General features: G+C 54.4%; 9 protein-coding genes across 9 annotated transcripts; 5 read left to right on the top strand and 4 right to left on the bottom strand.

Annotated features, from left to right (window-relative positions):
* Positions 1–2,221: 2,221 nt before the first annotated feature.
* LMH87_010581 (uncharacterized protein) lies at positions 2,222–3,216 on the bottom strand (the record flags this gene model as incomplete). The annotated part of the gene is made up of 3 exons (XM_056197759.1): positions 2,222–2,786; positions 2,855–3,029; positions 3,087–3,216. The coding sequence occupies 3 exons, from the start codon at positions 3,214–3,216 to the stop codon at positions 2,222–2,224; spliced, it is 870 nt and encodes a 289-aa protein (XP_056054776.1).
* Positions 3,217–5,227: 2,011 nt separating this feature from the next.
* On the top strand, positions 5,228–6,658 carry LMH87_010580 (uncharacterized protein; the record flags this gene model as incomplete). Its single annotated transcript, XM_056197758.1, has 2 exons — positions 5,228–5,400; positions 5,449–6,658. The coding sequence occupies 2 exons, from the start codon at positions 5,228–5,230 to the stop codon at positions 6,656–6,658; spliced, it is 1,383 nt and encodes a 460-aa protein (XP_056054775.1).
* A 259-nt stretch (positions 6,659–6,917) lies between these two features.
* On the bottom strand, positions 6,918–8,149 carry LMH87_010579 (uncharacterized protein; the record flags this gene model as incomplete). Its single annotated transcript, XM_056197757.1, has 2 exons — positions 6,918–7,740; positions 7,806–8,149. 2 exons carry the CDS (start codon positions 8,147–8,149, stop codon positions 6,918–6,920), a joined length of 1,167 nt encoding a protein of 388 aa, XP_056054774.1.
* A 2,589-nt stretch (positions 8,150–10,738) lies between these two features.
* On the top strand, positions 10,739–11,154 carry LMH87_010578 (uncharacterized protein; the record flags this gene model as incomplete). The annotated part of the gene is made up of 3 exons (XM_056197756.1): positions 10,739–10,898; positions 10,974–11,062; positions 11,119–11,154. The coding sequence occupies 3 exons, from the start codon at positions 10,739–10,741 to the stop codon at positions 11,152–11,154; spliced, it is 285 nt and encodes a 94-aa protein (XP_056054773.1).
* A 145-nt stretch (positions 11,155–11,299) lies between these two features.
* On the bottom strand, positions 11,300–12,651 carry LMH87_010577 (uncharacterized protein; the record flags this gene model as incomplete). Its single annotated transcript, XM_056197755.1, has 2 exons — positions 11,300–12,046; positions 12,094–12,651. 2 exons carry the CDS (start codon positions 12,649–12,651, stop codon positions 11,300–11,302), a joined length of 1,305 nt encoding a protein of 434 aa, XP_056054772.1.
* An 833-nt stretch (positions 12,652–13,484) lies between these two features.
* LMH87_010576 (uncharacterized protein) lies at positions 13,485–15,834 on the top strand (the record flags this gene model as incomplete). Its single annotated transcript, XM_056197754.1, has 4 exons — positions 13,485–13,949; positions 14,012–14,052; positions 14,104–14,409; positions 14,463–15,834. The coding sequence occupies 4 exons, from the start codon at positions 13,485–13,487 to the stop codon at positions 15,832–15,834; spliced, it is 2,184 nt and encodes a 727-aa protein (XP_056054771.1).
* Positions 15,835–15,956: 122 nt separating this feature from the next.
* LMH87_010575 (uncharacterized protein) lies at positions 15,957–16,801 on the bottom strand (the record flags this gene model as incomplete). Its single annotated transcript, XM_056197753.1, has 3 exons — positions 15,957–16,418; positions 16,480–16,672; positions 16,737–16,801. 3 exons carry the CDS (start codon positions 16,799–16,801, stop codon positions 15,957–15,959), a joined length of 720 nt encoding a protein of 239 aa, XP_056054770.1.
* An 850-nt stretch (positions 16,802–17,651) lies between these two features.
* Positions 17,652–18,719, top strand: LMH87_010574 (uncharacterized protein; the record flags this gene model as incomplete). Its single annotated transcript, XM_056197752.1, has 2 exons — positions 17,652–17,720; positions 17,772–18,719. The coding sequence occupies 2 exons, from the start codon at positions 17,652–17,654 to the stop codon at positions 18,717–18,719; spliced, it is 1,017 nt and encodes a 338-aa protein (XP_056054769.1).
* Positions 18,720–19,591: 872 nt separating this feature from the next.
* LMH87_010573 (uncharacterized protein) lies at positions 19,592–24,473 on the top strand (the record flags this gene model as incomplete). Its single annotated transcript, XM_056197751.1, has 3 exons — positions 19,592–19,821; positions 19,889–24,218; positions 24,396–24,473. 3 exons carry the CDS (start codon positions 19,592–19,594, stop codon positions 24,471–24,473), a joined length of 4,638 nt encoding a protein of 1,545 aa, XP_056054768.1.
* Positions 24,474–25,157: the final 684 nt, after the last annotated feature.

The raw sequence follows: 25,157 nt of genomic DNA, 5'->3' as shown, positions 1-25,157 counted from the left end.
TAGCCACTGTACTCTTAGTTATTTCTTAAATCAAATAATGCTATCTTCATAACATATGATCTGCAATTCTCAGTGACCTCATCAGTTGGTATCTTTTTTCGTCCGTTCATTTCCTCCCTTCCAGGTCGACTTCTGGACGACTTCAGCAGCAGCGGTTGCATTCGCCTTTCTACTAGTAATACAGGGAGAGAGGGATGGCATTAGTATCTAACCCTCTGATACGACCGATTAATATGCCCGTGGGTGGGTTTCCGGCCGTTTCCTCTCTTGATCCGCGCTGGTCTTGGGCCTGCGGCCTATCACTACGCTCCTTAATGCCTTTCGGGCTCTATTCATGGGTAGAAGAGATGATATCCTCGTACGCGATGGCTTTGATGGAACGGCGCTCGGATGATGAGTTAACTGATGCAGTTAACTAGGCTATACTAATTAGATTCATCGCTCTCGCCCTACACCTACAACCATTGGCGTGGCTCAGACTCAGACTATCGTCTCAATTAGAATTTGAAGCGAAACCATGATGTTGATACTCGGTAAACTGATGGGCCGTTTTCCTTCATTCAGGAGTCACTCTGAATCCGATTTACCGAAGTAGAATATATTTGTAGTGATTATAGTACACAAAGCGAGGTGTACCAATAGTGTCATTCTGCTGCAGAATAAGCTGGGTAGGTGGCTCTCGATAGCCTACCCCGCGCAGGACGCGGCTTAAATACTGGGCGCTTATGCCTCGAGTTAAGCACCCTGGCCACCATCCTGGATTAGATCTAGACATATCGTTAAACCATGATGTATATATAGAATTGATGAACGTGTCTACTGAGCACTGCTTAGTGCGTCTTTTGATTTCTTTGGTGATTGTCCGGGGTCGTCCTCTGCCGTTGCGCTCTGTGCCGTTGCGCCATCTCCCGCGTCGCTATGTTTCTGCCTCATCTCTTGTTGTACGTGCTGCGCAGCTGCCAGCAGCCACTCGCATGGTTCGTCAAAATCATCTTGTCCGGCCGGATGGCACTCATAGGGCGGTGGCCGGGCAAGGCTGCCATCATAAGGGGGCAGCTCGCGCGGCTCGAAGTCTGCCATCCAATTTCCCTGCCGCCTCGCTCTCTAGAGCTGCGTCTCATTATCAGAAATCCTGGGAACGACCATTTGGTCCATGTTAGTGCGCCGTGTAAGTGAGAAAGAAAAAAAGAATGGTGCGCATCAACCACGTACAATTTCAACATTAGCGACATGATCGCAATCTTTTCTTCCCAGATCTTGAAGTTTGGAATCTGGTATATTGCGCGTTCTCGCCTTTTAACAAGACTCTCAAACTCAGTTATATGGACGTGTATATCATCACGATCTGTCGTAAGAAAGGTAATTCCTTGCAACGTCATCATCGAGGATAAGCAGGCACCGTCGATGCTCTGTAGTACTACCGCGACGTCCCTATCTCGCAAAAGAAGATTGAGGCGGTTATTTTCGCTCAAGTACCGCAAGATTACAACCAAGTCCACTTGGAGACGGGTGTCTTTGGGTTTTATTTGCAAAATCTCCCCCAGCGGGCCTGAAAGGCCGTTTATAATCTTGTCCAAGGCGGCGGCACTTCGTCTCGCGGCAACAGTCGCAGTTATTGCACTGGCAACCTCATGTAAACTTATTTCAGCCGACATTAAACATACTGCGGCAGCTGTCTTTTGGTTAGGCAAGGTTATGCGGGTAGCGGTGGCGGGAACGGGCATTGCCATCTAGCCACGCCGTCATGCAGCTTCATGTTTTCCCCGCTCCTAACACGTGCCGTTCAAAAAGGGGCCCCCGTACATAGGAGCCATTGTGTAACTTGTGGCGGTGAAAGCCACAGAGGCGGCTCGAGGACGCATGAGTACAATACAAGCTACGTAGGCGACAGAGGCTCGCATATAACGGAGGTGTTGAGGCAGAGAGATCTTTAATATCGGAGAGTGTAGGGGAAATATCTGGTCAATATACTGCTCCATGTAGACAGTCTTGTCGGCCAGCGGCAGTCACACGAGCTTGCAGCCCAAGAGGAAAAAATGATAAATAGAACCGAGATCTAAGTATGAGATCATACTGTCATCCGTTGCGCCTGGCCCTTCTGTGAAGGTCAACTAGGTAAGCCCAGACCCCCGCTTTGGGCACGTTTCCGCCACCAGCAAGCTACAAGCCGGCGTTGTACTAACATGGAAGATAGCATCATCGCCCCCAGTTGCCATCACCCTCAGAGTGCGAGGCCGATGACAGTCGTCCACTTAGCAGGCGCTTCCTCTTCGGCGGCTGCCTTCTTCGCACCTTCATCGGCGAGAGTATTCCATTCGCGTGGGATCTTCCAGAACTGGATGGTCAAGCCCTTGCGGTGAGCTCTCTCACACTCTCCCAAGAGCACCTCCCACAAATCCTTGTTCTTGACGTTGACGCTGTCAGTTCCCCTCTGACCTCTCGTCTTCCAACCGTTCCGCACCCAAGTCTTGGCCCACTGTGTCGAGCCCTCCACGACGTACTCCGAGTCGGTGGCGATGACAGCTGTGCTGAATCCCTCGCCCGGCCAGTATCGGAAACGCAGGGCGGCAATGACGGCGCGCAGCTCAGCCCGGTTGCTGGTCTGGATGGCGTCGTCGCCCCAAGGACCCTGCTTCTCCAGAGCGTTGGATACCACGCGCGGCTGTCCCTCAGTACTCAGCCCCTGGAAAAAAGCCCAACCCGCCTTTGGATTGGCTTGGCCGTTGTTGAGGCATGCCCCGTCAGTCATGAGGACGAGCGTGGAACTGTCGTCGGGCAAGGTGCATCTGAGACCACGGACTGCGAATCAGCTGAGCACGAGAAAGTAGGCGACGAAGAAGCAAAAGCGTTTCACCTGATCATGTTCATAAAACGGACCCTGCCACGAAACAGCTCCGTCGGTGGCAGGTGGCTAACGGGAGGTTGAAACTTGGAGGGGAAGACTAGACCAGTGCCCCTCACCATCTCGTCCTCGTGTCGTGGGGGAGGCAAATGGTGGTCCTCGTCATCTTCCTCGTCATCATCTAGGTCTTCGCGATTTTCATCAAGGACGTCGTCCATAAAGCTGTAGTCGCTGCAACATTTACCACACTGCACTAGTCCATGCGGTCCACAGACAAGCCGACCGTTTGGCAGCTCACACGGGCCTTCGTCGTCGTCGCTGCTGCTGTAGCCGAGTGGAATCAGGCCCTGGGCGAGGTACCAGCCGCGAGGCATCGTGGATGTCAGTTTTCTGGCTCTACGTAGATGTGTGTTTGTGCTGAGGTACGTGGCTTGACCAAGTGATGGTCGGAATGAAGGGAAAGAACCGAGCGATGGTGGGAGTGAAGGAAAGGGTCGAGAGAGTGGGGCAGGTTGCAGACTGAGGTACGTTGCGGTGGGCAATCATCAATTGAAGAGCTTGTCAAGGCGTGGTAGAAATGTGCTGCGCAGTAAATTTGTTCATGCCCAGCAAGCAACCGTAGTGGTGGTGGTGGTGGTGGTGGCTACAGCTGCAAGGCACTGAAAGAAGGACGCCTACCTACACCGATAGGTAGGTAGTTGAGGCTTTACCTGATAGCTAACCGTTGTGCGCGCGACAGCTACCATCACCCGTGGCCCAAAGTGAGGACCTGCCGCCGATGCAGGTTAGATCCCGAGACAATAACGAGGGATTTCACGGTCGCACGATCGTTGGCGACTGAAAATCCAGAAAACACCATGGCCATCACCAAGAGCAATCCAAGAGACCTGAATTCTGTCTTTCCGGACTGCCGGCCTTACCGCTTCGCATCTCCGTCGCCTTGGCTGGACCCGGGCGGGTGCTTCGAGGTCATTGTAAAAATGTGCTGGTAGATCGCCGGGACGGATCGAGCATTTATTTGATGGGCTTCTCCGGAGTACCTGAAGAGTCCATCTACCTTGGAGACAAAGGCGAAGCGGTGGTCGTCCCACCGCTCTTGTAGGTGGGAACGTAAATCACATAATCCGCGCGGCGCGCATCAGAAGACGGATAACGGTTATCCGCGTCGGTGAATATGCTGCTACGCTGCCACAAAAATAAACTGGATAAATTTTCATGTTATCTGATATATTACAGATAGGTACAACTTAAGAGTAGAGCTTATGATTTAATACTTTAACGCCTGTAATAAAGTCGATATGCATGGCAGGATCGGAGATTAGTTAACACTTAAAGGCCGCGTCGGCACCCGCAACCGAGACTCGGGCTACCTTACCGTACCTAGTTATTGCGCTGATTATCGAGGCTCTGTGCAATGCTAAACATCGGCCATCAACGGCTGACAGCCGCTACATTTATTAGGCGGACCCTCCCCTGCCTTAGTTAAGGTACCTACCTACCACTGGCAGCCAAGGCGACATGTGACTGGTGCCAGATCCCTCGCATCTCGGCACGACGTTGAGCGTTCGGGTTCGCCGCCCACAGCCCAGCGGGGATGCGTTGGGAGGGCGACAATCTCTGTTGAGCGAGACGCCGGTGGCTACCGCGGCTGTCATTGTATCCTGTTTGTGATAGCCGAGATACGCATATGTTGAGATGTTATGCTCGGTAATGTAGGCTGGCACCCGTTGGACAACGGCCAGCTTGGCTAGCGGCAGTCCTGAAGACAGCACAATGCTGAACCAGATCGTAATGGAGCAAACGGTTTATTTGAGTCTTGAACGCAGGCCTCAAAAGCCTCGCATCTAGAATTCGCGCACTGACAGGGCAGGAAGGGAGTTTCCGCATCCCCGATGATGCTGCAGGGGACTTTCAGTGGGCTGCAGGGGCTACAGTGGGGTGCGACCTCTGTGACTGCGCCGATGTAGCTGGCAGCGGGCAAGTCGAGCGTATATGCGCCGTCGCGGTGGGACTATGAAATGATGCGATTACAACTGCCAATTTTTAATTTTAATTCACTACTTTCCGCATTTCGATTTCATTGCCTTTTTTTTTTTTTGCTAGCCCTGCTCGCCAAGCACGTTCGTCCTCGGCGCCTCTTCACGAGCCAAACAGGGCCTGCTGATTAGCCTTATCAGCTGTGGGGGGAAGCAAAGGCCACCAGCAAGTACCTAGTACCTAGGTAGGTAGCTAATGTGCAGCCGGGCTCGAGCATACCGTCGGCCTTTTTTCAGCTCTCGAGATTTTACCATTCAACACCACAACACATTCGTCTAAATATCCCTCGTGGTCCCCGCCTGCTTGTCAATTGTCTCGTCATCTTCCCTCTTGCATTCCTCAATCTGTATGCTACAGTTCGCGACTCTGCGCCCGCTGCCTAGACTCGCTCCCCGCCTCACCTCGCGCCTCAACACTCTACAATACCCCTCTTCTACACCGATACGCAAAATGGCGGGCGCGGCACTCCTTGGAGGTCATGGCAAGAAGCACAAGGTCACGGTTGTTGGATCTGGCAATTGGTAAGCCTCCTCTTCCTTGCCCTTTTGCGATTGCTGCTAACCTGCCAGGGGCTCAACCATTTCCAAGATCGTCGCCGAAAATACCAAGCTCTACAGGGACCTCTTCGAGCCTGAAGTCCAGATGTGGGTGTTTGAGGAAGATGTCGTGATTCCCTCTGACAGCAAGCACGCTGCTGCCGCCGGCTCCTCGCCTCAGAAGCTCACCAAAATCATCAACCAATACCACGAAAACGTCAAGTACCTCCCCGGCGTCACCCTCCCCGATAACCTCATCGCCAACCCCTCCATCCTCGACGCCGTCAAGGACTCGACCATTCTCATCTTCAACCTCCCCCACCAGTTTATCCGCAATGCCTGCAAACAACTCAAGGGCGAGATCCTGCCGTTTGCCCGCGGCATCAGCTGCATCAAGGGCGTCAACGTCTCCGCCGACGGTGTCAGCCTCTTCAGCGAGTGGATCGGCGAGGACCTCGACATTTATGTGGGAGCTCTGAGCGGCGCCAACATTGCCAACGAGATTGCCGCCGAGAAGTGGTCCGAAACGACCATTGCCTACGATCCCCCGACCATGGACAATTCGCGTGCCCCGACCCCGCGCTCGACCAGCCCTAGCATCGGCACCGTCGACCTCGCCGAGATTCCTCACAAAGACGCCCGCGGCCGCGCATCCAAGTCCAAGCTCACTCCCATCCCCGCCGAGTACCCGCCCCTCGACCACGGATGCCTGCGCAAGCTATTCCACCGCCCGTACTTTCACGTCCAAATGGTCTCTGACGTCGCCGGTGTGTCCCTTGGCGGTGCGCTCAAGAACGTCGTCGCTCTTGCCGCCGGCTTCGTCGAGGGCCGCGGCTGGGGTGACAATGCCAAGGCTGCCGTCATGCGCATCGGCCTCATGGAGATGGTGCGCTTCGGCAAGGAGTTCTTTGGCGAGACGGTCCAGACCGGCACTTTTACCGAGACCTCTGCCGGCGTCGCTGATCTCATCACCTCGTCCTCCGGCGGACGCAACTTTCGCTGCGCCAAAAAGGCCATTGAAAAGGGCCTCTCCGTCAGCGAGGTCGAGAAGCAGGAGCTCAATGGTCAGAAGCTACAGGGTACGCTGACTGCTTTTGAGGTGCACAGCTTCCTGTCTACGCGCGACAGACTCCGCGACTACCCGCTCTTTACCGCCGTCAACGACATTCTAGTCGGCAAGGCGCAGGTTGACGACATTCCCTCTCTCGTGTCCAAGCTTGACCACGACGAGCCCCGCCTATAAGTGCGAGTTTGCTGATGCGACGTTTTGATACCCTGGCAGGGACTTTCTGGAGCGGTTATCTTGGGCTACGGACCACGGTGCATTGCAAGAAACGGACGTTTTATATTTATTTGGGTTATTAGAGTAATAGCAAGCATACATGATACAAAGCATTCATCCATCATGAACCGACTAACATATCCGCATGTGCTACTATACACTCTGGTGCATCATTCTAACGAGCAAACACCGATTCCCTTGTCATAAGTACTGGCGCGAATTAATTCTTCTTCTTGGTGACGAGCGCCTTGTCCTCGCTCTGCAGCACAAACTCCTCACGCTCCCACATGAGCTCGACCGCCGCCGCTGCGGGGCCAACAATGGCCGACAGGGTCGCGATCTTGGAGAGGAACGAGAGTGCGCTCACGCCCTTGCCCTCGTAGTGGCGATGTGCGCGGGCATACAGCACGCTCGTCCAGAGCAGCAGCGACGCGGTGCCAATGTTGTAGTCCCAGCGGAGGAAGTTGTGCACGCCGTCGCCGAGGGTCTGGATCTGCGCGACGGGGCTGACGGACCAGGGGAGGAGGGTCTCGAGGAGCTTGGCCGGGTGGAGGGCGACGACGTAGTCGGGGTGGAAGATCTTGGGCGCGACGACGGTGCCGATGGTGACGGTGGCGGCGATGAGGTGCGACAGGGCGGCGTTGCCAAAGGCGATGGCGTAGATGTAGCGGAGGGCGCCGGCGCTCTTCTTGCGGGCGTCGGGGGAGGAGCCGTCGCCGGCGGAGAAGAGGCCTCCGAGGAGGAGGTTGGCGGCGGTCAGGCCGAAGGCCGTGTAGGCGGGCCACGGCTGCCAGACGGCGGTGAGCAGCTGCTTGACCTCGACGGTGTTCCAGGACGAGTAGGGCAGGACCATGGCGATGCTGGGGATGGCGTTGCCGACGAAGAAGACGATGGGGAGCGACTTGAGCACGGCGTAGGGGATGCGCATGTTGGCGCGGGACGGGGTCGACGCGGTGCTGCTGGTGACGAGGTGCAGGAAGCCGTAGACGGGCGTGGCGAAGGCAAAGGTGAGGACCTGCGCAGCCAGGCCGAGATGAACGGAGCTGTGGAAGAAGAGAAATTAGCCATGAGCATGGTGGTTTTCGATTCATCCAGACGTGTCACTTACAAGCCAGAAAGGGTCCAGGCGTTGCCGTTGCGCCACGTCTCGAGCGTCACCAGCGTCCAGCCCGCGGCAAAGGTGCCGGAGAAGGCGAGCGAGTGCAGGAAGAGGCCGGGGTGCTGGAAGGCGGAGATGGGCCAGAAGAAGGCGACGAGCTTGGAGATGAGCTCGTCGAGCTTGTGCTGGCCGAGCCAGTGCGTGCGCAGCGGGGTGCCGTCGGGGAACTTGCCCTTTTCGAAGATCTTGTCGACGAGCGGCAGCAGGCCGTTGGCAAAGGAAAAGTAGCCGATGAAGTAGGGGACGGCGAGGGCCAGCCCGAGGAGGGCCAGCGGGGCGAGTTTACCAGCCATACTTTTGGTTGAGCAGTTGTCGATTGGAAGTCGTGTTATTGGGGCCGCGTGATGATGCAGTTGCTGCTGTCGAGAGTTCAGGTCGTCGCGCGAAGAAAAGAACGTGGCTGAAGCGATGGCACTTGTTTATTCGTGGCGCGGGACCAAAATATCCTGTCGGGCTACGCTGGAAGATCGGGGAGGCCGGCTTGGGAAATGGGGGTTGCGCAGGTGGAAAGCTATATACATACACCTCCACCGCGCGCTGCACGCCGGATGAGGGGTCCTCTTTGCCGGCTTTGGTAACGCGCCAGAGTTCCCGAGGCACGAATGCGGGCGGCAGGCGCGGCGGCGACGGCGGGCACGGAAATCGGGGCAATTAGGTAGGCGGATGCGGAGGCCACCCCTTCGGCTCTCGACACGGTTGGAGCGGGGAAAAGGCTAGCCAGAAAAATGCATGTGTAAAATGCTCTCATGGCGGACCAGTTAGTCAATGCGTTTATCGATTACCGCCTTGTTCCTTGCTCGCATCTGGAAAAGATCTCTTGGCTGGAGCCGGTCATGGTGCCCCGTCCCGGAGCCGGAGTGCTAGCCTCATCATCATCTGCCCGCTTCGGGGGCGCGCATGTACTGCACGTCTCGCATGTGGACGGGACATAGACGTAAGCATAACAGGTACCATAACGCGTAAGAAAAAAATTTGACATGCACGGCACGTCTTTTCCGGTCGCGTGCATGGGCAGTAGGACCCTATAAATAAAAGCCAAATCTATTCGATTCGGAATCAAGGTGGTACGCCACCCAACCCCCCATCGGTAAATGAAGCTACCTCAAACGACTCAGTTCCCATTTGAGTCAGGTTTGCGGCTGAAACCCCGAAAACTCGGATATTTGAAAGCTCGAAATGAAGCTCTTCATCCCTTCAAAAACGGACGGCCGTGCTGCCGAACCGTATGAGAGTACACAGGCGCACTCCGTACCCTGGTAAAACTAGGGAGGCTTTCGCCCACATCGCCGGGACTTGTAGCGTACAAGCCGAGGACAAAGTAGAGCCCCTGCACAGCGGGCCAGCGTCGTTGCAATCAGCCGGTTCCCCCTACTTTAGCGCCCCGATCCAGCCGTCTCGCACACTCGCCGAACGTGCCCTGCGAATCAAGTAGCTATCCTCGATGCCGCCCTTGCACCGCTGCAACAGCTGTCTTAGACGCCGTACATCTAGCCGAGCCCAATCTCTTCTCATCAGCACTGGTCAATTGGGAAACAGAGGCGCTGCGGCACACCCCGTAGTTCAGCTTATTACCGTTTCCCTGTCAAACTCGGCTGCTCCGGCTCCCTTGTTGGAGGGCTCGGCTACGGGCTCTGTTACGATGTCGTAGCCACGACGAATAACATGGGAGAACTCGTAGCAAAGTGGGCGAGGGGTTTTTTTTTTTTCCCCTGTCACAAAGACAAAGTAGGTCTGGGAGCATCCTTTGCAAAATCACGTCACTTGCGCTGGCTGCGGCAAGAAAACCGCGGCCAGATTCCGCCTCGTCTGAACCGCGGGTGTACATGGTCTGAACCACCCAGTTTGACAGGCAGATCTGCTCAACCAAAAGCAAAACACTGGAGCATCCACCACGCAGCTCGCTCCACGCAACAACTCAAGTCACCCAGAGAAACAAAAAAAAGAAAAAAAACGATGCGAAAAGACGTGAAAAGATATCTCAAGTCTCCACGTGTGTCGCAGTCCTTGAGTCTTGACCAGTTTCACAGATTGTCAGTTCGGCCCGGTCGAGACTTCGTCTCTCCTCCAAGCGGCCTTGATAAAGAAAGGCAGCACTATTCAGCAAGGCACCGCCTCCTTATCCGGGTCTGGTGGAGTTTGGTAAACTTTGAGAGAAATCTCTTTCATCAGAAAGAGAAAACAAAAGCCAACGACGCGAAGATAATCTGCGGCTCCCATCTATGTCTGCCCGGTGGTTGGATGTCGATGCCATCACAGTCAATCACATCCTGTGGTGTGACGTTGGATCTTCAGGCACACGAGGCACTCTACTCGTACAACAGTGAAAATGGCATGGTGGGCGATGATTGGCTACCTGTCAAAAGAGAGTATCTGGGATTCTTTCTATCCCTGGGTATCTGCTCTCCTAGTTAAAGGCCAATTTTAACAGAAGCCGCCATTCGCTTCAATGTCTAAAACAATTCAGCCGCATCAAGCAGGGTCTTTTGTTCACCCAGCCCCTAGTAAGCTTGTTAGCTTCGATTTCATTCGGATCTCTTTCGGCTGGGTGCCCACCATCATTGGAGCCTGTTCCTGACTACAGCCCAGCTACTGGTTAGCTTCTGCCGCCAAAAGCAACGACGGCACTTGTGCACGCCGACTAGTTTCCTCCCTTCCAACGTCCGTTTCCTTCAGACGCTTGAGACAGCGTAATCAAACTCACCCTCTGAAGCCATCCTCTCTCCCGTCCTGGCCATGGTCAAGATATGGTATAAAGAGGTCACGAAATCCCGTCATTCACCTCGATTCCATCCTCATCCATTCGCAAGCAACAATTCAGCATACTCTCTTACACCTTAATCTTTAATTTCTCCCTCTCTCCGAGACACTCCAAATCCGCCAAGATGCAGTTCATCGTCATTGCTTCCCTCATCGCCAGCGTCTTCGCTGTGCCCGCCGACGTGGCCCCCCGCAACGGTGTCTGCCAGAACGGCGGTCTCTACACCAGCCCCCAGTGCTGCTCCGCCGACGTTCTCGATGTTGCCTGCCTCAGCGGCGGCGGCCGTAAGTTCTTTTTCCCGGTTTCCCTTCCGCCGTCTCCCAGACGTGGCACAAGCTAACTTTCGCCTTCTCCGACAGCCCCTGAGCCGCCCAGCGACGCCAACAACTTCCGCGATATCTGCGGCCGCATTGGCAAGCAGGCCAAGTGCTGCGTTCTCGCCGAGGTCGTAAGTGCCCAAACATCCAATGTCTCGCAGCATTCATAACTGACCCAGTTCAACAGGCCAATCAGGACGTTCTCTGCATCGCCCCCGTCTAAATGGAAAGCCACTCGGTTTTTTCGCCACTTCACCCCTCGGGTGCATAATTGTACAGACACTATACATAGTAATGTATCAATGCATGTATTAAGAATAAAAGCACTGCATAATACGCATACTCGATCCTTCTTTCGGTGACCTTCGCTACTGCTTCCCCTTTTCTAATGTCTCTCCCTCCACTACCATCTGTCGCTTGTCGGACAAGTCTCCCTTCACTACATTTCCACCCTTGTCCATTTTCCCTTTCTTCTTCGCTGCTTCATCTTCTGCTTCCTTGTCGGTGTATTGCGGCGGCGGGCACGTCGCATCATCAAACAGCCTCGCACGAAGCTCATACAACTCCTCGCGACACAGCTTGAGCTTTTCCTGAATGGGCGTCCTCTCCTCGCGCAGCGACTCCAGCTTAGCATCCCACCGGTCCACTTCCTCTGTCACGACCCGGGCCACCGTCTCCAGCGCCTTTCCCGCCTCGTCAATCTCTTGGTAAAAGATAATGTCCGTCAGCGGCGCGTTGATGAAGCGGTCGATGCGGCCGCTGTGGCGGGCCTTGTTCTCGGGGTCAATCTGCGGCAGTACGTGCGCCATGACACTGGGGTCGAGGCGCTGCGCTGCCGCCATGCTCTGGTCTGCTTGCGCGAGGCAGCGCCGGATCTGCTCCAGTGTTCCACCTGTGGCCTTGTACGGCCTCTTGTCGGGCGTGCCTGGCTGTACATAGTCGGGCTTTGACATATCGACGGCCAGGTTGATCGCCATGTTGCCAATATTCGACAAGGTGCTGTCGTAAGAATTCTGGGCGGCTTCTAGAGCAGTGTTCAGAGCGCGGCGGGCCGGAGCGAGGACCTCACAGACATGATATGTATGCGTAATTTTGCCTTGGACGGTATCACATGTCTGCGAATGTTAGAGTGGCGCACATGCCAGAGGGTAGCACCACGTACTTCTTGAAGCGCCGCTAGATTTGCTTCCATCTCATCTTCCTCCGGCCAATTCGGCGTCGGTCCATCAAAAACCTCCTCGTAAAGGTTTGCCAGCTGCACCTGCGCCTGGCGGTGCTCCTCGACCTGCTTGAGCAGGATAGACTTCTTCTTACGCAACGTGGCGATTTGCTCTCCTACCTCCTTGGCCGCCGCCTCGGCGCGTAGCTGCCACTCGTACGCCTCGTAGTACTCATCTTCCTCCTTCTTCAGCTCCGCGGCGTACTCGGCGCTGTGAAACAGCTTCTTGAGCTTGCTACCCTTGAGCTTGGTCCATTCCTTCTTCTCCCGCTCGGCCGTTTCCTTCATCTTCTGGGCCATCTCGGATGCGCTGTCTTGGTCGTCGCCGATCGTGAGCAAGTCTTGACGAGTCTGGTACAGCGCGGCTTTTGCGTGCTGTGTTGCGTTGATAGTTTCCAAGATCTGTTGTCGGCGCGGAGCAGCGGCCAGAAAGCGGTCTCCGCTGACGTCTACTTCCGCGACTGATTCGTTTGGGGACGACTTCTCTGTTTTCTTATCCATATTCCTAATGCTGAATTGGTTTATTCAGTCAAGTTGACAACGTTTCACGCGTCATATACTCAAATAAGGCTGAAGCTGCTCTCCCCGTCAGCCTCGCGAACCGAGGCCGCTGCAGGGTGCCTAACAATAGACGCTAACCGTAATTATCGCCAACGCGAGGGACGCGCGACAAACCACTTGACCTTCTGTGAAGATCAACAAAATCAAGAATATAGTTTTCTCTTGGGCCAATCCATCTTGGAGTATAATTTCAAATTGCCCTACCGTCAGTTTCGCTCACATGTAGGCAAGTGAAGTCTGTTTGTGCCATTGACAGTTCTTTCGTCTTTCCATCCTTGGCTTCACCCCTGGCCTGCGCTGCCAAGGCGTTGACACTGGTACCACAGGCGATGGTATGCATGTGCCAAAATCAACGACATCTTGCTTCTTACACAGGCCAAAAAGAATTGTAGAAAAATCCATATGCCATGAATTTTCGTCTATTTTTAGAACCGTTATTTGCAGGCCGGCTTGAAATGGCGTGTAACCTCGGAGCCTCCACCAACCCGAGATTGTTCTCCGGAGAATTCCCATTTCAATCGGAAAATTCGGTGTGCCAAGAGAAGGTTTGCCCGAAGGCATGGGTTCATTTTACACAATTCGTCTCTATTTGTTATTCATGTTTTGGCAGGTCATGCGGGCACATTATTCAAGGTGGACCCACATAGGATCTTATCCATCTGATAAATTTCGCTCACCTGAAGACCCCGACTTCACAACGACATTATCCGTGTCTGACGCGCCTCAACAGGAAATACGCGCCGCAACGCTCTACATCGCATGAGAATGACGATATGAAGGGCTTTTCGGCACTTGCACTCCTCGGCCTGCTGGGGCGGTGCGCCGTCGCCGCCGGACGTGCCGGCACCGACACCTCAGCGTGGGCCGATGACGGCCCGCTGTGCCTGCAGTCCTGCAAAAGCAGCCTGTGGCGAATCCCCTTTGGTGACGTCCCCGATGGGACTGTAGGGGCGCAGAAATCTTGCACGAGCCGACTGGAATTACGCTCGACATATCTGTGTTTGAGCCTGTATTGCCTGCCCGAGGCGCGGGACCAAGCCTACGGAGAATTGTATGAGACATGTCTCGCGCAGGTGGGCGTGGACATTCCGCCGCTCGACATTGTCGCCGGATATACGCGGGAGCAGATTGGCGAGATGGAGCGCGTGCACCAGGGCGACATTTTTGCGCCGGGCGACAAGGTTGATCGGTTAAAGATTCCGGCCAGTGCCCTCTTTGCGGCGTGGTTCACGACTTTGGTGAGTCCACCGATCGGATCGGGAGGATGCAGAGGATGCGGCCAGAGCTAACGAGTCTGCAGGACGCATACAAATATGTCGCATATTATCATACCAGCTACGGGTAATTTTTGCAAGGCTGTCACCGTTGGTTTAAATGCTAAGAGGCGCACAGATTCGCCATCATGTGGTTCTGGGTCCTTGTGATCGCATTTGGCGCCGGATACCGGCTGTTCAAAGCCGTCGCGTACAAGCTGAGCCCGAAAGTTCCACAGACGCGTGCCATCGGAGCTTACGGCTCGATGACTCGATGGCTGCAGCGAAAAGTGATTCTCCCTGCGACATTCGGCCAGCGCTGCGCGCAGAGCATCTGGTGGTGCACGATCCCGCCACGCATCCAAACCCTTACCCTGCTCGTCTTTGCCATGATCAACATAGTCTTTAGCGTCCACGGTTATCGTCTGACTACCGTGAACCTGTAGTAAGTATAGCTTTTCCCTTGCGAGCAACGGCGATTGCTAACCGTGACAACAGCTTTGGGACAGCTGAGCACCAGATTTTCCGCTACGTTTCGGACCGCACGGGCATCATCTCGTTTGCCAATTTCCCCGCAATCTGGCTGTTTGGAATGCGCAATAATGTGGCCATGTGGCTGACGGGCTGGGACTTTGGCGCTTACAACAATTTCCACCGGTGGGTGGCGCGGATTTCGACAGTGCAGGCTGTGGTGCACTCGGTCGGCTACACCGTCCTAATCTTACGACAAGGTGGCTGGACGTACTTCTCGTCGTACTGGACAAAATGGTGGTGGTGTGCAGGCGAGATTGCGACTATCGTCATGTGTCTGTTACTCGCGTGCTCCGTGTACTGGATGCGACGGCAAAAGTACGAGCTGTTCCTCATCCTGCATATCGTCATGTCTGTCATTATCCTCGGTACCATGCTTGGCCATGTTTCTATATTCAATGGCGTGTACGACGGCCCGTTCTGGGCAGCCGTTGTTCTCTGGGTCCTGGACCGAGCGATGCGCCTCGGTCGTGTGCTGGCATTTAAGCCCAAGTCGTGGTCGACTCCCGCGTCTGTGACGTACGATGAGTCGTCCAATATTGTACGGCTGCAGATTCCGACGGAAGAACGAGTATACAGGGTCCGTCCAGGGACATTCTACTACCTGACTGTGCTCGATGTGGCATGCAGCTGGGAGAGCCACCCGTTCACAGTGGCAACTGTCCGCCACGGAGCCCAAGCTGAGCAGGCGCCGCTGCTTCCTTCGGCTACTGAACCCCAGGATATGGACGAAACAGAAGGCAAGGTTGTGTCAGAGTCAGCCTCTATGACGTTTCTCATCCGACCGTACGACAGCTTCACAGAGCGCCTCAAAGTGTCGGCAAGCACAAAGCAGCAGCCTGCAACAGTCCGCGTATTGGTGGACGGCCCTTACGGAAACACGCTGCCCCTGGAACGATTCAGCCATGTTTTGTTCATTGTGGGCGGCAGCGGTGTTGTGCTGCCGCTCTCATACCTCGATCTCTTGACGAACCAGACTCAAAATCAGCCATCGGTGGATATTCACTGGGCCGTGCGCGAACCGGCGTTTGCCAAAGATGTGCTCATCAAGGACATGGCCGGTGCGCTCGCCAAGGAGACCGTGTCTGTCAATATTTACGGCCCTTCACGCGGCCATAATCTTTTACACGGAGTCTCCAGCCAAGTGGAGGAGCATTTCGGCCGTCCAGACGTTCACAGCATTGTGGCATCCAAGATGGCCGAACCCGACATCGAGAGCCTTGCCGTGGTGGCCTGCGGCCCTGCTGGTATGGCTGACGATGCGAGGAGAGCGGTTGTAGATGTATTGGAGCACGCTCCGTTTGACATACAATATTTTGAGGAGCATTTTACTTGGTAGCGGGATTGGATCATACATGTAGAAATCGCCACATCACACACATAATAGACTAGCATTTATCGATATAGCATATATAAGCGGCATACGGACTCAGTCTGCACGTAATCACATTCCGTTCATGGTTATACTGAGGCAGCTGACATGTTCGGGAGCGGCTCGTCCTTGTAGTCAATGTCCCTGTTTGGAGCACTCCCCACCACCAGCCCATAGTCCACTAGCATCATGCCCTGGCTCCCCCGGCTCGGCCACGTCTGCCGCATAAATGCGGCCATCATGTCGAGGCCGTTGTGCAGGGCGCCGCTCGTCCAGAGCTTGCCGTCCTGAACGTAGCGCTTCTCGACCCAGGTGGCGGCGGGCGCGGCGGCGCCGAGCTGCGGCAGCATGAAGCGCGGGCCGGTGACGGTTTTGTGTGCCACGAGACCGGCCTCGACGGCGACCAAGATGCCGCCGCAGACAGTCATGAAGGCGGAGCAGTCGGTGTAAGCTTTTTGGATAAACGCCAGCTCGGTAGCCGTCAGGTGGTAGTCGATGTGGTGGGCACCGACGAGGACAATGTCCAAGGCAGGGCAATCAGCAAAGGAGTCCTGCAGAAGTCCATTAGCAAATATTCTTCGATGTTGAACTGTGAGATTCGGCGCATCATACAGTCGGAGTGACGTTGAGGCCGCTGCTCAGCTGTCGGGTGTCCTTGGTGCCGTTCTCAGAGACCCAGTGAAACTCAATCGGCAGACCCTGCTTCTGCAGCGGCTCCGGGACGAGCGAGGGCATGGACTCGATGAACTTTTCGCTCACGCCATGGAGGATATCAACGGGCACGACATCGAGCGCCTCCGTGATGCTGTGCCGGTGTTAGCGGGAATGAAGCGAGCGGGTGGGTCAGCCGACCCGGGGACAAGACGGACCTGTTCATGAGGACGACGCCGACATGGATGGCGCGGGTAGGCTCGGAGAGGTTAAACTCGGACATTGTGAAGATGCTTGCTATTTAAATCAAGTAAATTAAATAGCGAGTCTGATTTTAGTTATTTTTTTTTTTTGCTCTTACGCAGTATTACACGGCTTCTTATACATGGACACTGCGAGACTCGGATCCGGGCTGGATCGGATCTAAGACAGCCTTGTACACATGTTCATTACGCTGCTATTGGCTCAGCCTTAATTCTCACTACGCGTCCCGGACAGTGCTTCGCCCTATGAGGAAAAGGCGGGAGCAGCCGACCGCTCTGTTCCGAAGTCCCAAGGACAAATGATGCTGCTCGTGGTTCGGGCTGGCTACTTGCGCCAGCCAAGGCATCATCGAAGCCACAAGCCACGCCGCAGTCTAGACACTGGTCAGCCTCAGCACGACAGACGTAGAATCTCGAAGTCGCGATGCTTATTTCAGTATCGCCTCACTATTTCCATGGCTTAAACTGACCATACTGTCGTCATCATGTGCTGCGGCTTGTTCCATTTAACTCCGAGTTTGCTGGCGCGGTGCTGACAGGTGCTGACAGGCGCAGGCAGATGTTGATTGGCCGAGACGCAAATCGTGGCGCTAGACTCGATCGGGAGACGGACTCGCCCGTCGAAAATTGCTAGTTTGGGAAATACGCTTCGGGCGAGATTATCTGAGAACTGTAGTCAAGAATTGCGATGCGGATATACGGGACATAAAAAAGTTGACGTCCATGTATATAAGAGCTTCGTTGTTCTTTTAATACTTGTTTTACTTTTCATCAATCAATCAAGTCAAAACATTACGAGACACCTATCCAAACAACTCTTCTTGACCAACATAGTCCCACGGCACTACACTACTACGCACTTACATTGCAATGGCTCAGTACGCTAAGAACCAAGCCGCTGGCTTCGTGAACCGCATCAGCAAGGTCGCCATCATTGGTGTAAGTTGATTTACTGAATCATTTTACTGTGCACGCACTGACTTATAACAGGCCGGCGGTAATGTCGGCAAGCACATGACAGAAGCCCTCCTCCAGACCGGGAAGCACACCGTCACTGCCCTCACCCGCATCGGCAGCAAGAGCACTCTACCGGAAGGCGTCATCAAGGCCCCCGTCGACTACTCCAACGAAGAGTCCCTCGTCAACGCCCTCAAGGGGCAACAGTTCCTCATTGTATCCTTGTCCGTGTTGGCCGGCGCCGCCGCCGAGGCAATTGTCATGTCCGCCGCAGGCAAGGCTGGCGTTCCTTGGGTAATGCCTACTTGCTACGGCACCGACATTGAGAACAAGAAGCTCATGGACGAGAACATGACAGGCCGCGGTGTATTCGCCAACATTGCGGCCGCGGAGCAGAACGGCCTGTCGTGGACGACGATGAACTGCTCCTTCTGGTACGAGTTTTCGCTCGCGAGCCACAACTGCTACGGCATCGACATTGTGAACAAATCGGCCACCCTGTTTGGCGAGGGTGACATGCCCATCTGCACGTCGACGTGGCTGCAGTGCGGACGCGCGGCGGCGGCGTTTCTGAGCCTCAAGGTGCTGCCCGAGGACGAGCACGACAAGGATGTCACCATGTCGCAGTGGCGCAACAAGCCGCTCTTCCTCAAGAGCTTCGTGGCCTCGCAGCGCGACATGCTAGACAGCGTGCACAAAGTGCTGGGTACGACGGACGCAGACTGGACGATTGAAAAGGTCAACGCGCAGGAGCGTTACGATGCGGGCAAGAAGTTGCTCGGCGGTCCGGAGGGCCACAAGGGGTTTGCACACTGCCTGTACACGAGGACGTTTTTCAAGAATGGTGGTGGTGATTTCCAGGACAAGGTAGTGAACAAGGAGCTAGGTCTGCCAGAGGAGGACATGGAGGAGGCGACCAAGAGGGCGGCAGACATGGCGTTCAATGCGGGCGAGTATGAATATTCCAAGGGCGCCCACTAGGGGATGAGGTGTTTGCACATGTTAGCTTGAACAGAATTTAAGGCATCTTTTGTAAATGGTACAGCAAATGCCTTATCATGGCGGCTAGTGTGCGGGAATTAATTTGTGTAGCGTGGCAGTTTGCAGAGATGCATGGAGATAGACGCTGCGATGGTGTTCTCACATCTGATTTCACAGCGCAAAAAGTAAAGATGGGAATTTAAAGGCGGGCAGGATTTAGCTCAATTTATGCCATTCATTGCGAATGCTGAGACGATTCTCGACTCGATGAAGCGACCATATCAACACATCTGTGGCTGTTGTACCTGTTGCAGGGTAAGTTGAGAAGGAGAGATTCAAAAACGGTGACATCAGACCGCTGAGATGGAGCCCCACAGTGGACAGCCCACTGAAGCCAACGGCAGAGAACCGCTAAAAGCTGCCGCTACAGGAGGTCTAGACCTTCCGTGCTCCCTATAGGTAGGTACCTAGGTAACGCCCTGTGGCCACGACCATGTGCTGGGGCAACAAGGACCATTTCCGGAGCATCGTCGATGCGAGTGTGCCTCACGGCTGGTTCGGAGCATTTGCCCCTCTGTCGCTGCCCGCTGCCCACTGTCCATACAATCAAGACAAACGGCCAAGGGCAATGCTTTTTTTTGTCGGCGTGCCACACCAAAAGTCGATGCTCCTAAAATTCTCACGATGCTCCTCATCTAGGCCTCCAACCCTCCTGCCACCCAGTCTGCCATTGCATCCTGCCTTAGCTTGATAGCCCACCAGTCGATCGAGACGTCATTCTATGCAGCCGCCCCTGCAGCTAGCTCCCAGCACCCACAGCCTAGTCACCGCGGGGCAGCGTTGCTGTTGCCCGCGCCTTTCCCTCCTCCATCATGAGCCCAGGCACCATGACGTCTCGTGAAGTTTTTCTGTTGCATCTCAACGATGATGGCTCGCCCGATGTCGCCGGCGAATACATCTACCTCGCCCCCAAATCCAAGGACCCTGTCACTGTCCGGTTCGTGATTGAGGGTGCCTCCTCCATCTGCCGCCATGGCAGCCTCTGGGTCAACATCCCTGACAAGGGCCAGGAATTCCGCCGCGACAAGTTTCGCGAGTTTCCGTGAGTGAGCCCATGATTGAAATCAAGGCTTCTCAGCGTCAATTGGCTTGTCTCTTACATTCTGCAGCTTGAAACCCGACTTTAATCGCCCCATTGAAATATCCGTTCCTATCTACGAAGCTGGCGCTTTTGCTTTCTACACCACCTACGCCGAGCTACCTGACCTACAACCGACCCTAGATGCTAACCCAAAGCAATCGCTGAAGCAGACTTCGACCTACTACATTGATGTTGCTCCTCGTCTTACTCTGGATGGCCGCGCTCTGCCGCTCCCGGCGCTCTCCGTTTTTTCCATTATTAGCAAATTCATGGGTCGCTATCCCCAGGACTGGGAGGCCCATCTTAGTGGAATCAGTGCAAGGGGCTACAACATGGTTCATTTTACACCTCTGCAAGTTCGCGGTGAATCAAACTCGCCCTACAGTCTCTATGACCAGCTAGGCTGGGACCCGACCTGTTTCCCCAACGGCGAGTCAGACGTGAAGCGCATGATCGACAGCTTGGAGAAGAAGCACTCGCTGCTGAGCTTGACCGATATTGTTCTCAACCACACCGCCAGCAACACACAATGGCTGCAGCAACACCCTGATGCTGGCTACAATCTTTCTACTGCTCCTTGGCTTCAGTCTGCCTACGAGCTCGATACCAAGCTCCTGGAGCTAAGCGACAAGCTCGAAGAGCTCGGACTACCGACGGACCCCAAATCTGGAGATGACGTCTTGAAAATCATGGAAGCTGTAAAGGACAAGGTCCTTGCAGAGTTGCGCCTTTGGGAATACTATGCGCTGGCTGTTGATACCAACGCCGACGCCATTGTGCAAGCTTGGATGGATGGAGAGACCTTTGCCCCTCCTAGAGAAGAGGACCAATCATTCTCCCTTAAAGGACTCGAAGAGCAAAAGATCGGCGACCAAGCTGCATTCATCAAGACATTCGGTCTCCAGGGCCTTGATCGCTTGGGCGAGCGATTTAGGCGCACTGTCGACCCCGCAGTTGGCGCAACTGTCTTATCTTTTGCTCTTGGAAGTTACCAAAACGATGGGCACTCCGCAAGCAAGGGCGGGGCTAGAACGAAAGTGACACAGATTTTGGATACTCTGAATGTCCCGTTCTACGAGGAGTATGATACCGATATAAAGGAGGCCTTGGAGCAGCTGTTTAACCGGATCAAATATGTGCGTCTGGATGACCACGGGCCGAAGCTTGGCCCAATCAACAAAGAAAACCCCTTGATCGAAAGCTACTTTACGCGCCTGCCCAAAACGGAAGCAACTTCCAAGCTCAAGCCTGAGGAAAAGGCCCTGGTCAACAATGGCTGGGTTTGGGGCGGCAATGCGCTGGTCGACCATGCCGGCCCTGAGTCAAAGGTTTACCTTCGCCGCGAGGTTATTGTTTGGGGTGATTGTGTGAAGCTTCGTTATGGCTCCAAGCCAGAGGACAGCCCCTGGCTATGGGAGCACATGACCAAATACGCTCGTCTGCTTGCCAAGTACTTCGTCGGCCTGCGCATCGACAACTGCCATTCAACTCCCATTCACGTCGCCGAGCACATTCTTGACGAGGCCAGGAGAGTGAGGCCAGACTTGTATGTTGTTGCGGAGCTGTTTTCCGGCTCCGAAGAGACAGACTACATCTTCGTCAAGCGTCTTGGTCTCAGTTCCCTCATTCGTGAGGCTATGCAAGCATGGAGCACTGCAGAGTTGAGTCGACTGGTGCACAGACACGGCGGCAGACCTATTGGCAGCTTCGAGGTCGACGAGGTTTCTACCACGGATACAACCAGCGGCAAAAGCAACATGTCACGGGAAATCATCAAACAAATCAGACCTACACCAGTGCATGCCCTTTTCATGGACTGCACACACGATAACGAGACCCCAGCACAGAAACGAGATGCCCGTGATACTCTCTCCAATGCCGCCCTCGTCAGCATGTGCTCAAGCGCCACTGGCAGCGTCATGGGCTACGACGAAATCTACCCCAAGCTCGTAGACCTCGTCAATGAGACTCGCCTCTACATGTCGGAGTCATCACGATCTCCACCGGAGGGCACAACCGGCAATAATGGCATTGGTGGCGTCAAGAAGCTGCTCAACCAGATTCACACTTTGATGGGCAAGGACTCGTACGATGAAACCCACATTCACCATGAAGACCAGTATATCACGGTACACAGAGTTCACCCGGAATCAAGAAAGGGATACTTCCTCATTGCACATACGGCTTTCCCTGGTTATGGGAATGGCCGAGGATCCATTGCTCCGGTTGAGCTCAACGGGACCAAGGTGCAGCACCTGGGCAGCTGGATGCTTGAGGTTGATGCAAGCGAAGACGCCACGACCAAGGCAGCCGGCGATGAAAAATATCTTCGCGGCCTGCCCAGCAAGGTGGTTGGTATCACTGGCGTTGATGTTGAGCAGAAAGGAGATGATGCCATCATTACAGTTCGGGAAAAGTTTCCCCCAGGAAGTATTGCGCTGTTTGAAACGTGGATACCAGCGGCCGAGCATTCAGCCGGTCTCGATACCTACGTCACATCTGGCGCCGATGAGGTCTGGAAGGATCTTAACCTTATTGACCTCAACTTCCTAATGTACCGCTGTGAGGCAGAGGAAAGAGATGCTACTGATGGTGCAGATGGCGTATATGATATCCCTGGCCATGGCAAACTTGTCTACGCCGGTCTTCAAGGCTGGTGGAGCATCCTAAAGGACATCATTCACAACAATGACTTGGCCCATCCCCTTTGCCAGAATCTCCGAGACGGTTCCTGGGCTCTCGATTTCTTTCGAGGAAGAATCGAGCGACAAAGCAAAATCGCCGGCCAAGAGAGACTTGCTGCGCCCGCAAAGTGGCTCAAGGACAGATTCGATGCAATCAAAGCCATCCCCAGCTTTTTGCTGCCTCGCTATTTTGCACTGGTCATGAGAACCGCATATCACGCTAGCTGGAATAAGTCACTTGCACTCATGTCGCCCAGCATCGAAAAGAGCCAATGGTTTCTCCAGAGCCTGGCCATGGTCAGCGTTCAGCAAACTGGACTCGTCAAGTCTGCCTCGCTCTGGCCAGAGAAGAAAGTCCCATCCATTGCCGCTGGTTTACCGCATTTTGCGGTTGAGTGGGCAAGATGCTGGGGACGTGATGTGTTCATCGCTATTCGCGGCCTTTACCTCGGAACTAAGCGCTTTGACGAAGCTAAAGAGCACATCCTTGCCTTTGCTAGCGTTTTGAAGCATGGAATGATTCCTAATCTGCTCAGCAGCGGAGATGCACCACGGTACAACTCCAGAGATTCTATCTGGTTCTTCTTGCAAACCATTCAGGACTATGTGAATCTGGCGCCGGAAGGCCTGGACCTGCTCAAAGTCAAAGTACCACGACGTTTCCTCCCCTACGATGACACCTGGTTCCCAACGAAAGATGCTCGCGCGTATTCCAAGGAGAGCACAATTGAGGAGGTCATCCAAGAGGCTCTTCAGAGACATGCGACTGGCATGAAGTACCGCGAAGCCAATGCCGGACCTCAGATCGACTCGCAAATGAAGGACGAGGGTTTCAACCAAAGCATCCATGTGGACTGGACGACAGGCATCATCTTTGGTGGTAACCAGTCTAACTGCGGCACATGGATGGACAAGATGGGTGAAAGTGAGCGTGCCGGTTCCAAGGGTGTTCCTGGGACGCCTCGCGATGGCGCCGCCATTGAAATTACTGGGCTGCTTTACAGCACTGTCAAGTGGCTGGCTGGTCTACACAAGAATGGCAAGTTCGCTCACGAGGGCGTGAAGAAGTCAGACAATGGACCGGTGTCTTATGCCAAATGGGCTGAGCTGCTCAAGAGCAACTTTGAGCGCTGCTACTACGTTCCTCTCTCTCCAAGCGATGACAGCAAGTACGATGTGAATCCCAAGGTTGTCAACCGCCGTGGAATGTACAAGGATCTGTACAAGTCTGGCAAGGAATATGAAGACTACCAGTTGCGCGCCAACTTCCCCATCGCCATGACGGTTGCGTCAGACCTGTTCGATAAGGACCATGCCCTGCAGGCGCTGTGTCTGGCGGATCGCGTGCTGCGTGGACCAACGGGCATGGCAACGCTGGACCCAAGCGACCTGAACTACCGGCCGTACTACAGGAACAGCGAAGACAGCGACGACTTCGCGACGAGCAAGGGCCGCAACTACCACCAGGGACCGGAATGGCTGTGGCCGACAGGCTTTTTCTTGCGTGCGCTGCTCAAATTTGACCTGGCGCGGCGCCCGACGGCCGAGGGCCGGATCGAGGCGTTCCAGCAGGTGACAAGGCGGCTGGCAGAGTGCAAAAAGATGATTCGGGAGTCGCCCTGGGCGGGCTTGACGGAGCTGACGCAGAAGAATGGAGAGCATTGCCCCGACTCGGTAAGTTTGGCTTTCTTTTGTTAGAGTTGTGTGTTGTGTGTGGTTTTGGCCCTCCCCTCCATCTCACGCAAGGGAGATGGCGGTTTTGGCCTAATTCGCCGCATTGACGACACAACTCGCTGTGGTGGCTATTTCTTGAGCGATGAATCATGATGCTAATAAAAATGTCTTCAATAGAGTCCTACGCAAGCGTGGTCTGCGGGCTGCTTGATTGATTTGTACATGGATGCGCTGGAGGAGGCAGGACAACAGTAATCACTGAGGTAATGGGAAGTCAAGTAGATATGATGGGAGCGAGCATACGACAGCTACACACGACAAAAATCACATAGAGAGCACTTTTTTAATAGATTTATCCGTATTGATTTATGATTGTTATCCAAAAAAACAAGAAACCACGTAAAGGAAAGGTGGAACAGACACCGTCAGTCTGGTCTGGGAAACATGTGCCATGTATCATGTGCGCCGGTGAAAAGCACTGCCCCTTGTGCTCCGAGTCCCAAACAAGATAAAACATTGCAGTGAGTATGTGCAGAGCAGAAGGGGAGGGCCGGGCCGTCAAATACTGTTCATGCTGGTAGTAATCCTAACCTTTCCTCAATCGATTTCTTTCCTTGGGTGCAACGTATGTATATATGTAAACAGCGAATTCAAAACTGAACGAGGACAAGGTCAATGGAAAGAACAAGGACAGCGCCGAAAACTCCACATCTCTTTTGTGTATGGCCCTGATGGCAGGGATAGAAAAAATGTCGCGAGGGAACCGAAAGCGCAGGAAAAACAGGAGAGTGTGACTAGAGTCATGTACAGATCGAATATCGGTGTCAAAGATGTATGTTGAGAGAATTTCGGTCGAGATGAGGGTGGTGGGACGCGAGTAGAGGTAAAAGGATCGAAAAGATGCCAGACAAGGAGTGGTGGTCTGCACCGGCCTCTTTG

The sequence above is a fragment of the Akanthomyces muscarius genome, chromosome 5, assembly GCF_028009165.1.
Source record: "Akanthomyces muscarius strain Ve6 chromosome 5, whole genome shotgun sequence".
Lineage (NCBI taxonomy): Eukaryota > Fungi > Ascomycota > Sordariomycetes > Hypocreales > Cordycipitaceae > Akanthomyces > Akanthomyces muscarius.
The sequence above is the reverse complement of the archived record's forward strand: the minus strand, read 5'-3'. Positions and strand labels throughout refer to the sequence as shown.